At 37.6% G+C, this 14,883-nt stretch overlaps 1 protein-coding gene across 1 annotated transcript in view; it reads left to right on the forward strand.

Annotated features, from left to right (window-relative positions):
* The window catches only part of TRHDE (thyrotropin releasing hormone degrading enzyme), a 193,662-nt gene extending 179,692 nt beyond the window's left edge, over window positions 1-13,970 (forward strand). The window contains exons 16-19 of the mRNA XM_085045076.1: window positions 4,971-5,138; window positions 5,662-5,802; window positions 11,730-11,811; window positions 13,686-13,970. Of these exons, the coding sequence (XP_084901202.1) occupies window positions 4,971-5,138; window positions 5,662-5,802; window positions 11,730-11,811; window positions 13,686-13,829 (535 nt within the window). The 3' untranslated portion in view covers window positions 13,830-13,970. The remainder of the gene's footprint in view (window positions 1-4,970; window positions 5,139-5,661; window positions 5,803-11,729; window positions 11,812-13,685) is intronic.
* Window positions 13,971-14,883: the final 913 nt, after the last annotated feature.

Raw genomic sequence — 14,883 nt, forward strand, 5'->3', positions numbered from 1 at the left:
TAGAAATGTAGTTAAGTTTAACCACCTACGTAAGTACTTGTGAGAACATGGCCAACAGGTTAATTACTATTGTTAGTTGATTGGAAGAGGCACTAGTTTTTTTCAAGGGCTTGATGCCTACGAGCTATTTTTGGAAATTGTTAGCAGAAAGCATGAAATAGTAAGAGTTATTTTAATTTTTTCCGCACACGAGTGTCTGATAAATGTAAAAAAATAAAGTGAATCCCTTCTTCTGTGTTTTCAACCACTAGAAGTTTTAATTAATGAAAAAAAAATCAGGCATAGCTTTTCATGCATTTTGAAATGTTACTGGAGCTTTGCCAGCTAATGTGAGCCAGTGTTGCTGAAGTGATTTAACTAATTAATAGGTTGTTACAACATTTGAGTAGAATCTTGCACTCAAGTCAATAAAACTTAAGGATGAAGAAAACACTGTTGAGTGCAAGTTAATCAAGGATTTAGCACTCTGAAAGACCATTTGGTCTGAATAGAGAGGGGACTTAATCTTGTAAAAGATAAATTGGGCTTTATGGGGCGGCTAGTTCAGGTAGTGTTTTTACCTTCTGACTTGGGTATGTCACGGCAATGAAATGACCCTATAAATTGTGATTATGGGTTAGCAGCAATTAATTTGCAATCCTTAGAATTTAGATAGATTATTCTCCAATTTTGTAATTAAGGGATTATCTCTCCACAGCTTTGCAGAACGATCAGAAATGGCCATATTTTTGTTGCAAAAACTATCCAGAATGGACAAAACAAGGCATATCTACTCAGACATTAGTGCCATAAAGAAGCACTTAACTCATCACTCTGTCATTAAAATCAGCATTGAAGAGTTGGACTGTGCTGGTTGCATGTTCACTTGTGGGGTGTCTGATAGGAATGGAAGGAGCAGTAGCAGTAACCATTGCTCGAGGGGTGATGTATTCTCTGCCTGCCTCTGTCAGACCCACGGGATACCTGAAACATGGGAGCATGGGACAGGGGCTGTGCAAGCTTTGCCCTAGATGCCTTCAGCAGCCACATCCTCAGTTAATGTCCTCTGGATTCAGTGTGGGACAGGCACTGAATGTCGAGCCCATCACAGTGCTGTGCCTCAGTTTTCAAGGGGAAGTTCTGCCTTCTGTTTTTAGACTGGGTGTGTGCTATGGCAGAGGAGCATCCCCTCCTCTTTGTGCACAATGGTGCCAGCAGCATGGCTCCTGGAGTTTGTAAAGGGAGTATAAGGTTTGAGATTGAAGTTTTAAAAAATAAACTGTGTGGTGCTCTTCATAATAGATTCTTTATAATAGAATCTGTATTACAGATCTGCCAACAAAGTACTAACACTTCATTCTTATTTCTTACCTGAACCTTGTAACCTATTAAACAAGACTATAAATATAGTCATCAAGAAAAATAGGCTTAAGTTAAATATTAAATTGTTGCAAAAATAAAGAATAATGTATCTGATTAATTTTCTTTGTCAAATAGTACCCTAAATGGTGTTGAAACTTGTTACTTAATCAAAGAACTGTCTAAACTGTGTGCATTTACATTTAAAAAAATTAGAACACAATTTCCCCAGAAGATAAATAATTATGGTCCAATTTTATAAGTGTATCTTCAATTGTTAGAACATACTTTAAATAGGAGCAAGTATGTACCAATTAATTATAACTTAGAACATTATTCTTAGCTCATTGTAGAGCTTTATAATTCACTCTTGAAAAAAAGAAATCCCTGTAAAGGCACAGCACGATTTTAATTAATTTTTTTAAACTGTTTAATTTTTAACTTTTTCTCCCAAAGTGTTTAATTTTTAAACAAGCTCAGCTAGCTACATATTTAATTCTCACCATCATATCTCTTAAGCAAGAAAAATGAAGTTAGATAAATTGGATCAGTATTCAAATTAAAGCCATTTAAAGTGATGCTCTCAAACGTTTATTTTTATTTTTCTGAAGTATCTATCAATCATATTAGCTCTTTAAAAATGAGAGTGGATCAAGGCGCACATGAGGTTTCACATAAAAACAGGATGTGTTCTGCAGTGTTACAACCTAAGCAACACCAAAATAATGGTAATTTTATCCACTTGATTCAGTTAATATAAGGGGCAAACATCTACATGCTGATCTAGTGCCTTGGAACTGCAATTTTCCATGAACTTATAATACTAAAAAGCCTGTAGACTGGAGAGATTTCAGATATTTAGATAATGAAAAAATATGCGCCCAAAATGACTGGAGGAGTGAGAAAGAAAAATCCCCACAAATGGACAAAATTAACTTAGAAGACTCTCTGTAGGGGCAATAATTAAAGAGAAATTACGTTTGAGGTATTTTCATTTTTGTAAATAATTTTCATTTCCATGAGAGGTACCCGCCTCTTACAGGAGTAGCTGGTAGTGTTTCATAGCTTTATGTTTTGTGGTTTGTGAAGGCAAGCCTTTTAAAAGCAGTGTTTTTGTTTGATGTCTTGGTTTGTAGGGGCTGCTTTTTTTCTCATTTTCCTAATTACTTAGCTTATAGGTACAGACCTAGAGCCTTCCCTGGAGCAGTTGATTGGATGATATTGATTAGATCTGCTGCAGCACTGCCAGTGTACTACTACTGATGCACTCTACTGGCAGTAAGAGTTTTCGTAACAAGGAAAATGGTGACATCTAGGCTATGGTGATGAGATCACCTCCATCATTTGTCTTAAGGCCTCCTTCCATCCCAGAGGTGCAAATGATCCTGTGCTTACTGCTGCTAAAATTGCTGGTGTTGGCCCTTAGAATGTAAAAAGTGGACTCGCTGGGAAAGCCCATTGAGTTGATTTGTTTTAGTGTAAATTTTAAAAAATGTAAATGTCACAAGTGAGGGGTGCTGTCCATTCTGGGGTTAGACATCCACTTCTGGGTACATCTGGTGCTGTGTCTGTACTAGCCAAACAGAAAGTGACAGGCCTTCCAGCCCCCGCCCCTCCCCCCCCCCCAGTTCCTACCTGACTCAATGGGACAATCAACCAAAAAAGTATTACCTTTTCCTGATGTTTTTTAATTCCTTAGAATAACTGTTGGCTGAATCACACATCTTGCAGTAAACCAAAGATAATATTTCTGTTGTCAAAGCTCTGAAAGAACTACATGTGCTTCTAAAAACATGATTTACTGCTTGTGACAGGATATAAAGTCCTTCCTTCATTGAAATAAGGCTAGACTGGTTCAATTGTTCTTCATATTCAGGTATCATATGATAAGTCAGATTTGGGGCAACAGGTTGGTTGGTCCCCTAGTCAGGATAACACCCCTTAGTCCCTTTGGTGTAGTGTGTGTTCTTACAGCTGCTGGTGGTATATTAAACCCCCCATTAAAAGTAAAAAAAAAAAACAAAACAAAAACCACAAAACACATAAGCTAGTAAGAAAGTTGTATTTTAGGAAAAAATAACTTAGTGATGAGAAAATCGGGACAGTATAATTTAATGTTCTGTGCAGTGTATATGTATATGGCTGCATATTTATGTTACTGTAATTGCTGACCCAAAGTTTTGAGATAGTTGGAGGTATTAGGAAGCTTTAAGCCTCATTCTCAGTTAATATAAGTCAACACAAAGGCAGCACCTGAATATCTTCTCCTTTAATTTTGGTATGTCTATATTTATTGTTTGTAAATATATATTCCTAATTTTCTGCAATAGAGTCAAGTTATATTCAGTTTCCTTTGCATGCAGTTTTTGAAAGAAAGATTAAGTGAGGGAAAATAAACTGTTTTTATTCCTTAATAAAGAGATCAGTGTTGATTTGTTTTAACAAAGACACTCGTCACAGAGTGGAAGAAATGTCTTTTTCTATTTCAGTGTAAGAGTTTTTTTCTGCAGAATGAATAAATGGGAGTAGAAGAACTTCTTTGTTTTTGACTGGGATAACCCAGTCTGTGGTATAAGATTTTGGTGAAATCCTCTTAAAACTAAAGTATTGATCTAAACTTTTTTTCCTGTTTTCTGTAAGTTCTGATACCAAGTTTTACAGAAGTAATTTGATTTTTTGTCCCACTGTATTACTACGCAGACACTAACAGCAAATTTATGTACTTCTATATTCTCTAAAGAGCATGTGAAGTTCCAGAAGAGTTTCAGCCCAGTCATTACTAACCAAAAGAGGGTGGTTTTTTCCCTGAAAATCAGAAATATATTACCCTAAGAAATGTCTAGCTTTACCTGTAGGAATACCCTTTGCTAACAAATGTTTCAGCTTCTAGGCTTGTGTAGGAAACATGAGCAAGGAAATTGAAAGCCCAGCTGAGACATTTTTGGAACAAAAATATACATATGCACATACTATACTAGATCTGATTTTGGTCATTCAACTGTAGTTTGAGTTGATATTAATTGAGCAGTAATCACAGTTCACAAGCATCCTGTGGCACAGCTGGTTTTGTACTGCTATTAAAATGCTGAAAAAAATGAACAGATCTTTCTATTTTCTTCACTCCTGACAATATGATCTGTAAGTATCATTGTCACAGTGCATCGTTTCTGACTTGTATGTTACTGTATGAAGCTGAAGCACTTTTCAGCACAAGCAAGGAGAAGTTTCTGGCTGATCAGGTCCTAGTCTACAACAGTGCAAAAGGACAAGAAGAGCAGATTTGGCATCGAGCCCAGCAACCGAGTGATAAGATCCCTTACTAATTTGAAGAACTTATGTTACCTGAAGGTTATGTGGCACATTATGAGTTGATGAACTAGATGACTGTATTTTATAGTCTCCTGACAATGTGACATCATTATGAAGAGAATGGCAAGCATGTGTTAACCACTAGAAAGCCCTTTAGGATAGCCTGGAAGATTTTGGTGGCAGTAAAGAGGTGCAAATGTAGTTTTCAAAAAAACTCATTACTGCTGCACAATAATTTTGAAGTCTCATAAATGTTCCTCCTTTGTGTCCAATATCAGGAGACTGCTTATTTACTGTGATCCTATTACTGGTTTCTTTTGTAGAATCCCTCTCAATGTGAGAGACATTGTCTACTGTACAGGAGTTTCACTCATGGATGAAGATGTATGGGAGTTCATTTGGATGAAATTTCATTCTACCACAGCAGTGTCTGAGAAGAAAATATTATTAGAAGCCTTAACTTGCAGTGATGACAGAAACTTGCTCAACAGGTAAAAAATGTTCTATATTTGAATCTGTTACTAAGAATCACTTCAACATTTATGGATCATCACTTGAGCTTTTGTCTAAATGAAAGAAATTTGCTTTTCAAGCACAGGCTTACTGGTTGTTTAAACCCTCTTACACTTCTACATTTATGCATATGAAAATTGACACATATTATCTTTTCAATTCCAGATTTTCCTTTGTTCATTGAAAGTGTTTAAAATCCTGTCATGATTGTTGGTATTTTTTTGTTAGCATGTCCTTTATTTAAATGTCTTGACCAGTCTGATCTTACAGATTTCACAAACGTGCACATGTAAAGTTACACTCAGCTTTTATTTAAATCTTTTTACATCAAGATTTTTCTGATTCATAAGTGTGTCTAGTGTTTGGAATTGGAGAAATAAACCACTGAACTCACTGGAGATTTAAACAATTTGGCAGTGATTTTTTTTTCTGAGAGTTTTCTGAGGGACTGATGTTAGACAATGTATTTGTGAAACTAAATGTTCTTGTTTCTCCCATTAGACTTTTGAATTTGTCTCTCAACTCAGAAGTTGTCCTGGATCAGGATGCAATTGATGTGATCATTCACGTAGCTCGAAATCCACATGGAAGGGATCTTGCCTGGAAGTTTTTCAGAGAAAAATGGAAAATACTAAATGCTAGGTAAAGATAAAAATTCCTAATTTATTTTCATTTTCTTATCTTGATACAATTTGTGTAAGTATTGTATAGGTGTGTATTTATGTAAGTTTCTGAATATAGTCCATTCTCTTTTAATCCATAAATAGAGCTGTCTCTAAATATGAAATACCTGTGTATGAGTCATAAATGCATTTATTCATGGATTATCACACACATGCATAGAGACATTTGTCTCTTAGCAATCATCTGTGTATATATTAGTGTATTGTGTCTGTGCTTATGATAATGAATTCTATCTATATGTCAAGTGCTGCAGTTCTACTTTTACATAGTTAAAAAACAGCAGTTCCCAAAGGAATTTTTCTGATTTAAAGTCTGATAGAAAAAAAATAATCCTTTCAAAACCATTATTTCAGCTGTGGAAAAAATGCACCAAACTCTTTTTGAAACATTTCCATTTTCAAAAGGATGCTAATATCGTGTCATCCCCTTTCTTTCCACTCTGTGTTTCAGGTGTGTTTCAAGTAATAGAGCAGCAACATTTTGAATTAAAAATAGATGAACAGAAAGGAGACAAGGCTGCTCCTTACACCTGCTTCTCTTTCTCTTTGAACAAGTGCTACATGCTCCTACTCTAAAGCCCAGTCAACATTTTAAATCCTTTTTGCTGAAGATTTTGATATTAATTCAATGAATGACAAATTTCTGTGGCTCTTTAGGGACAGCCTGAGGGCCTGAAGGATGCACAGCAGCTCATCTGATACTGTCAGATTAAAAAGGACCACAATTTGGATGAGGTTCAGGTTCTTAGAGGCAGGTGTCCAAGATTTTAAGGCATCCTATGCCAGGTCACACCTTTGGTGTTGGCAGGAAAGGCACTGGAGATCTGTTCCATTCTGGACTTGTGAGGAGCCAGCTATTCTACCACAGAGTATTTGAAATAGTATATTTAAGATGCTGTATTTAAGCAACTATATTCCAGGGCCTGATGAATAGAGGTACAAACTTTCTATAGGTTTCACAGCATCAAAATAAGAGTCAAAGAAACTCAGACACTGTGCAACTTTCCTAAAAATTCAGAAAGATGTTCATGCTGTTTTGAATAATACTTTATAGTTTGGAAGAGGTTCATCTGGGAGAATAGGTTTGAGCTGGAATTGGTTTTGGAAATTTATATTGCAGGAGCATACTTTTTGAAAGCCATTTCCAGAAAGCTCTAAGAGTGTTCAAGAGTTTAAAAATTAAGAATTCTCTGCTTTTGGTGTGATTGTTCCAGGAATTGGACTTTTACACAGAAAGTGGATGGCAGATGTATTACTATTTATAACAAATAAATTTTCAGGTTCCTCCAGGGATTTATCCAGAGTTTAGGGATAAAGCCATCACAGTCTGTAATCTGTATTGCTACAAACACATGCAGTAGTTGTGTCTGCCTTAGCAAGTATGTTTATCTGAAAACCTGGATAAAACTTGTGATTTTAGATGTGGACAACATTAAACAGTGTAGACAAAGAGAAAATATTTAGCAAACTATGCCACATGCCAAATCTTTTGGGTGTTATAATTTTGAATAGCTTAACTTCACATAGAATTTGAATTGTATTTTTTTTCACTTGCTTGGAATGCATTACTGTGTAATTGGAATTCCAAACAATCAGCAAGGCCTCATCAAAGGTCTGTTATTATCCTTTTTTAATGAAAAAATAACAGTTTGTCTCTTTGCTCAATGCTGTCTTTGTGTTACCTTCATGCAGTTTGGTCTCCAAACACAAGTCAGAGCCACCAAAAAGATTGTAGCATTTGATTTTTCTGGAAGTGACATCCAGTTGAGTTTCTGTTGATCTCTGAAAGATTCAATGCAGTGAAATGAAATAGTTAATGCAAGCTGTACCTGTGTGATATATACAGAAAATAACATTGTTTTGTAATCATAGATTAGAACCTTTTAAATGAGCCTTTCAGAGAGTAGAATTAGTCTGATTAACACTTTGCCCCTTAACTGTTTCCTGAAACAGTGACATGATAGAATGCAGCCAGAGGGGGAGTCTTCATCAGGAAACTGTAGTGATAGGACCAGGGGGAATGGGTACAAAGAGAAAGAGAGGAAATAAGTAAGATATTAGGAAGAAATCTTTTACTATGAGGGTGGTAAGGCCCTGCAACAGGATAAGGCCTTGAGCAGCTTGGTCCAGCAGGAGGTGTCCCTGCACGTGGAGGGGTGAGGTTGGGACTGAATGGTCTTTAAGGTCCATTCCAACCCCTTAGTGTTTTATGATTCTGTGATTAGCCTTCTGATTTAAGATCACCACACTACTGCATTTTATAAATATAAGCTTTATTGTGGAATTATAGTCCAAGAAGAACATGGAACTCTTGAAGCAAGTGCCCAGGACAGCCACAGAGATGATAGGAGGGCTGGAGTATCTGACCTGTGAATACAGGCTGAGAGAGCTGGGAATGTACAGCCTGGGGAGGACAAGGCTCTAGGGAGACCTTATAGCACCTTCCAGTACCTAAAGGGTCCTTACAGGAAAGCTGAAGAGAGACTTTTTACAAGGGCATGTAGTGATAAGACAAGGGGGAATGTCTTCAAATTGAAGGAGGGCAGGTTTAGATTAGACAATAGGAAGAATTCCTTTACTGTGAGGGTGGTGAGGTGTTGTTGGATAGGGCTTTGGGCAACCTGGTCTAGTGAAAGGTGTCCTTGCCCATGGCAAGGGGATTGGAAATGGATGATATTTAAGGTCTCTTCCAACCCCAACCATTCTATGACTCTGTGATTCAAGTATGCTATGTCCCAAGGCATCCTTTTTCTACAATTATAATTTATTATTTAATTTGATTAAAAATTAAAATAATTTGTATGAAACATTAATTTAATAAGGTGATATCTCTGTGGTATTTTCCATTTAATTTATTATAAAAAGTGTTGATGTTTCAGATAGTAAAATTAAATCGCTGAGGGGGATTAAATTATAATGCTATTTTCTCCCACTTTTAAACACAGCATGGCAAGGAGTTAGAATTGCCACAAAATATTGTTATTCCTTCATATTTTTACAGTATGCATTACATTATACATTGTCCAGAACATACTGATGATGTATAAAGTCTTCAAAGTCACTCATATAATTTACATAGGTGACTAAAAATTGAGTTGCCTAACAAGTCTTTAGTAAGAAATCTGTGGGACTAAGGCTGCTACAACTCTGAAAAAGAGAATTGAAAATACTATGCTTGACTTCATGTTACCTGAGCATGCACTACCTTGTCTCTGAAAGCATTTTCATCCTGTGAGCACGTGTCTGTGTGTGAAAATTTAATACATCAGCTGCCTGTAAGAATTCTTTCATTCTCAAGTGCTGAATCATTTGTCAGCATTTGGGAATTTGAAAGTATTAGGGAAGGTATTTATATCTGTCCAAAGTAAATGGACTATGCTGCGTCTCGAGTTTGCACAAGTGCAAAACCTTTACAAATGTGGGGCTTAAATCTGGAGGGTTTAAATCTGCAGAAGGAAAGGTGCAGTGGAGAGTCTGTCTCCAGAATATTTCCAGGAAGTTCAGGCATGTAAAGTCCTGGTTCTGTAATGCTGTTGTCTTTCTTATGAAGGGTGAGAAGACTGACACTTGTAAGACCAAACAGTTTTCCTATTTATTTTTTATGTGTCACATCTGCCAAAGACTGTTTTGGAAGGTGATTTTTCTAGCATTTTTGCTAGCAGAACTTCTATAGAAATTGCTGTAAATGGCTGAACATTTATTGAGTATACATAATGGGCAGTAGTCAGCACAGGTATTCATGAAGGTATCATTTTTAGTGGAAGGAATTCTGTTCTTGTTTGCACTGTGGCTACAGTAGACCGTAAGAAAAATAAAATCCCTGCAGCTGTTTTTATGAGGTTGCTTCTCTAAAGTGGATTGGTAACCTTGTCAAAAGACCCCATCAAGAAGAGCTTCCAGTTTTCCAAACAGTCAATTATGTCTGAGACTGTAATAATAAAGGGCTTTGTTAGAAAGCCTAAACGTGCTTAAAGTACCATGAAATCCATACTTCCCATAGTTTGCCTCTGGATGTCTGTATATGCCAGTGTGGCTGAAATTTCAGAAAAAGAGATGTACTTGCTGAAATATCCATGAATAATTCATTTATTAGTGGTCAGGGAGTAGAATTTTTGGTACCTCTAACCGTATTTCTCTTCACATGAGCTCAAGATAGCAAGCAATGCAGTGTAAACCTTCCTTAAAATAGAATATTCTCAAAGAGAACCTGGTTCTCTTCCCTTCCCATCTTTCTATATCTCTCACTATGGCTATCCTTCTCTTTTCTTTCTCCCCTTTGAAAGAACTGTGGCTTAGAGTACTTTATAATCTAAGGGTAATCAATTTGGGATTAACAGAAGCAGAACAGAAACCTGACTGTGCTAGTTCATTTCACTCTGAATTTTGAAATCTTTCTATAAATCAGTTTGTAAAAGTGGACTATGAATTAAATTGTTCCCCCAAATGAACTTAATTTCAGTAAAGTCTATCGGTAATACCTACGCATGTCCGACAGGAGATCTGGATTCCCTATCTCAAAACCAGTCATGTTCAGATTAGCTAGATACTGCTTTGGATGTATGTGTAGATATAGATGTGGATAGCTATTGTCAAGTGCCTTTTACTATGCTGAATGGCATCTAACTTGAACAGAAGACTTGCTTCTGGTTTCCAATGGAATTATATTATTCATGCTGGAGACTGAAAAAACCAAGCCCCAAAACAACAAACAGCACAAACTATTCCAACATGAAGTATAAAACTTAAGGATTGATCTGCTCAGTAGTGAAGTAGATGCTTCATTTGGGGGATTGAAAAAAAGTTATGGAAAAACAAGTGAACAGAAGGATTTGAATGGCCAGTTTCAAAGCAGCTGCCTGCCATAAGGTCATTGCTGATTGCTGCTGAATATCCTTTAAATATTCCTTGCTCAAGCTTTTAAATTTTCATTCTGTGTGGGTTCTTTGAAGATGCTATGTTGTGGCCCAGGGGATTATTTTAGCAGTATTATTCTGTATCAGTTTTATTTATTTTAATTATCTGGTACTGGAACAAGAAAATTTGATTCAGTTCAGTTTTTGAGAGGCCATTTGTAGTGTAGATAAGGTGGATGAATACAAAATGCAGAGAAGACTGCAGCACATCAAAAAGTCTGATTTAATGGTACAGCTTGAAGGGTTCCTCAGAATACTTCTCCAGAGTTGCTGCTCTGGTCCTTCATAGGCACCTGTATTTTGAGCTGTATTTTACTGAATCACAGAATCACAGAATAAGCTGAGTTGGAAGGGATCCACAAGATCATTGAGTCCACCTCCTGGCCCTGCACAGGACCATTCCCAAGAACCACATCATGTGCCCAAAAGTATTGTCCAGAAACTTCTTGAACACTGTCAGGTTTGGTGCTGTGACCACTGCCCTGGGGAGCCTGTTCAGTGCCCAACCACCCTCTGGGTAAAAACCCTTTTTCTGATATCCAACCTAAACCTCCCCTGAATCATCTTCAGGCCCTTCCCGGGGGTCCTGTCACTGGTCACCAAAGAGAAGAGATCAGTTTTCCCCTCCTTTTCCCCGCACAAGGAAGCTGCAGATTGCAATGAGGTCCCCCTCAGTCTCCTCTGTTCCATTAAATGGGACGTTGTTTGGTACTTTCCTCCTTTGGAGCACTCAACTGTGCCTGTAGTTAAGAACATTCTGCTTAATGGCATCTGACTTAATTACGACTATTTCAGGAGGTCTCAGTGTAGGTTTTTAGCCTGAAATACCAGTGCCCAGTTCCAGTGCTATTCCCTTGATCCCCCCAAAATCAGTCCCATGCCTCCTCCATTGCTTACAGAAGATTACTGTCTAATTTTCAGTTGACCTGGCTCTTGCAGTAACTCTCTGTATATCTTCTTTTTGCCCTTGCAGGTATGGAGAAGCATTATTTATGAATTCAAAGCTTGTCAGTGGGGTCACAGAATTCCTCAATACTGAAGGGGAACTAAGAGAGGTAATTTCTAAATTACTTTTGGCATGTGAGGCTGTATTCATTATAAGCAGGGAGCAGGGAAGGAACAATAATAAGGTCTCTGCTGAAGTCCAAGACCCGACTGCTGGTGCAGTTGGGCAGCACAAGTATGAGGAGCAGATTGCAAAGGTACACAAGTATGTAGAGGTGGTGTTAGGAGGGGGATTGTGCAGGCACTTCTTTGTGCTTGGCTGGATATGAAGGTTTGTCTTTTTCTCTTGACTACTGGTTGAGAAACTAAAGATGAGATGTTTCTATCCACATTAGTTTATGCTGCAGAGGGCAGCCCTTGAAAACATCAGTGTTGAAAGTAGAAGCTTCAGTGTATTCTTTGTTTTCTCTTTCTTACAGTATTTCCCATGTGAGAAAATCTGCTAACCGAATATGTTGGCCAAATGACACCACAATAATTTGTTTTAAATGCTAACTACTTCTTATTTAGATTGGAAAGATTTCTCATTTTAACTTTACATCTGTCCTGACTTAGGTAGATGTGTAGTTGTGCTACACCCTGTTTGGCAGCTACTCAATGCTGCTCTAAATGGGTCCCACGATTCTTATGCAGCACAATCACTATTACTTCAACTCTGATTGCTCTCTGATGTTTTGCATCCACCATTTGTCTGCACTCAATTCTAGTGACCTCAGGAACTTAGGGAAGAGCCACAGGTGGTTTCCTCCCCGCAGGTGGGAATGCCGCTGTTGGTCAGATTTGATTATTTGCCCTGCACAAGGAAGCCTTCTGTACTCTTAGTTTCCACCTTCATGATAGGATTGGTAAGCTGCCTGGTTAAAAAAAACCCTGATATTGTAAACATTTTGGTATAAAAAGTACAGAGATCGGGTAAAGTCTGCTTTTGATAATTTCCAGGTCCCTTGATGGGACTGGTCCCTTCCTAGGACTGTGATGGGAATGAGAATGAGAAGGTTGCAGAATCAGCCTTTTCACTTTTGAGCCCAGGCACAAAAAGATGTTGCTGAAACTCAGAATTTAGTAACCAAGGTGAATTTGGTGTCACTGGGAAACAAAAATTACCTAGTTATTCATAAGTGTTGCTAAAACCATCTAATTTTATACAGGTCAACATAACCTGCAATCTACCATGCAGATGAGCCTTGCAATTCCCACTTAATAAGAACAATAATTCAAAACTCACCAGTGCCATTGGGTATAATAATCCAGGTGCTGGTGCTGTTTTAGTATACACAAGAAAAGAACAAGAGCCTTTTCAGTCTGCAGAAAAAAGATCAAAGTTTTCTCATAAGGGAAGGGAGTATGTTCCAGGCATTCAAAGACTGTCAAATGCGTGCCCACTTGCTATTTAGCCATTCTCTCTTCACACTGTAACCATCCCTTCCTTTTTGCAGCAACTGACTGGTATTATGTAATCAAAAGGGATCTGCACATCAAAATAAAAGAAATGTGTTGTGAAGCTTGACAAAACCAAAGGGCATCAGGAGTGCCTTCTCCCAATATTTGCATATAAACCTTAATTAGAAGCAATTCCGGTGGTCCCAGTTTGGTTTCTGAGGTAGAAATAAAGGTTTAGAGCAGCCATCTATGCAGTGGAGCAGTTGAGCTGCAGGAGGGAAGGAGGTAATTATATTAATGTGATCCAGCACTGACATGTCAATATCTTCCAGTGCAATGTGAAGCAATTGCATCACATCTAATTGACAGTCTGCTGTCAATTAATGTCTTAATACATTTCCTATTAAATCTTTCTACCTGATACTGTATTTACTTCTACAGTGATTGTGGAAGTTTGTCCTAAATGCCTGGCTTATTTGTGTGCACTGGAAGTATTTCCTTTCTTTAGTTGCTGCAAATTTAACCTGTTAACTTGTATTTCCAGCTAAAGAACTTTATAAAGAGTTATGAAGGTGGAGCTGCTGTCTCTTTCTCTCGTGCTGTGGAAACAGTGGAAGCCAACGTGAGGTGGCAAAGGCTTTATAAGGAAGAACTGTTCCAGTGGCTACGGAAATCCTTGACAAACTAGCGTGTCTTTGCAGCCAACCATTTCACATGACTCACTGCAAGAGGAAGAGGAGACATTTTAAAAGTGTTCAACATGAAAACATGAAGACAAGATCAGATTGCAGGGATAAGGGTTTTTTCTTTTTTTTCATTGTGGGTTTTTTTCTTTTTTTTTCATTGTGGGTTTTTCTTTTTACACTGAACTCTTGTGAAATTGTCAAGAAGAAATTCAGAAGAGAAGATCATGTATGCTTGTGAAATCCAGTCCTCAACGTATACAACCAAACATGATATTAAGTGGTGCATGTAAATGTCAAAAAACCCAAACAAAAAAATCCTTCAAAGACTATTTTGTGCATGCTTGTACTGTCCCTGCCTGTATTTTAGCATGCTTATGTGTAACAGCCACATGTTGTATGTGAGTTCCGATTACATCAAAGTTGGGCATTATACAAAGCACAAAGACTCTACGACAATCACTATTTCAATGAACAAAAGGAAAGCAAGGAGAAGAAAAGGAAAAGGATTCCAGCTTGGGGCAGTATGAGATGTAAAGTCAACCTACCCACTTGCTGCCAATTTGCCTACCACTGAGATTGTGTGTTAATGATCACAAAGATGCCAGCTCATTTTTTTGAGTTACCAATTATATCTGCAGTCTCCATATTCCTATATTTAAATAAGCAGAATAGTGAGAGAGAGGAGAAAGAGAAAGGGGGCAGGAGAGGGGTTAGAGAGAGAAAATGAGAAGGACATAATCATTGCATTATAATAATGTACATTTTTTCACTGCTGATCAGTGAAACAGTGTAATTTCAACAGTGAATGTGTTCTGGGATGGGAGCTCTGCATTGATATCACAGAATCCATGAACCACCTCTTCTCAGCTACTTTACAAGGCAGTGTTACTCACAATGGATCACCCACGTCACCCAGCCTGTGCAATAGCAAGTTTTGTAGCACAAGTATTATAAATAAACAGAGGATTCAAATGGAAATGGAGAAGAAGGGAGAATATCTTGCATGCAAAGATTTAAAATTACCCAAGAGGGCTGTCTTGCATGTGGTAGACCAGT

This window comes from Lichenostomus cassidix, chromosome 1Aa (assembly GCF_008360975.1).
Source record: "Lichenostomus cassidix isolate B80296 chromosome 1Aa, HeHo_3.0, whole genome shotgun sequence".
Classification (NCBI taxonomy): Eukaryota; Metazoa; Chordata; class Aves; order Passeriformes; family Meliphagidae; genus Lichenostomus; species Lichenostomus cassidix.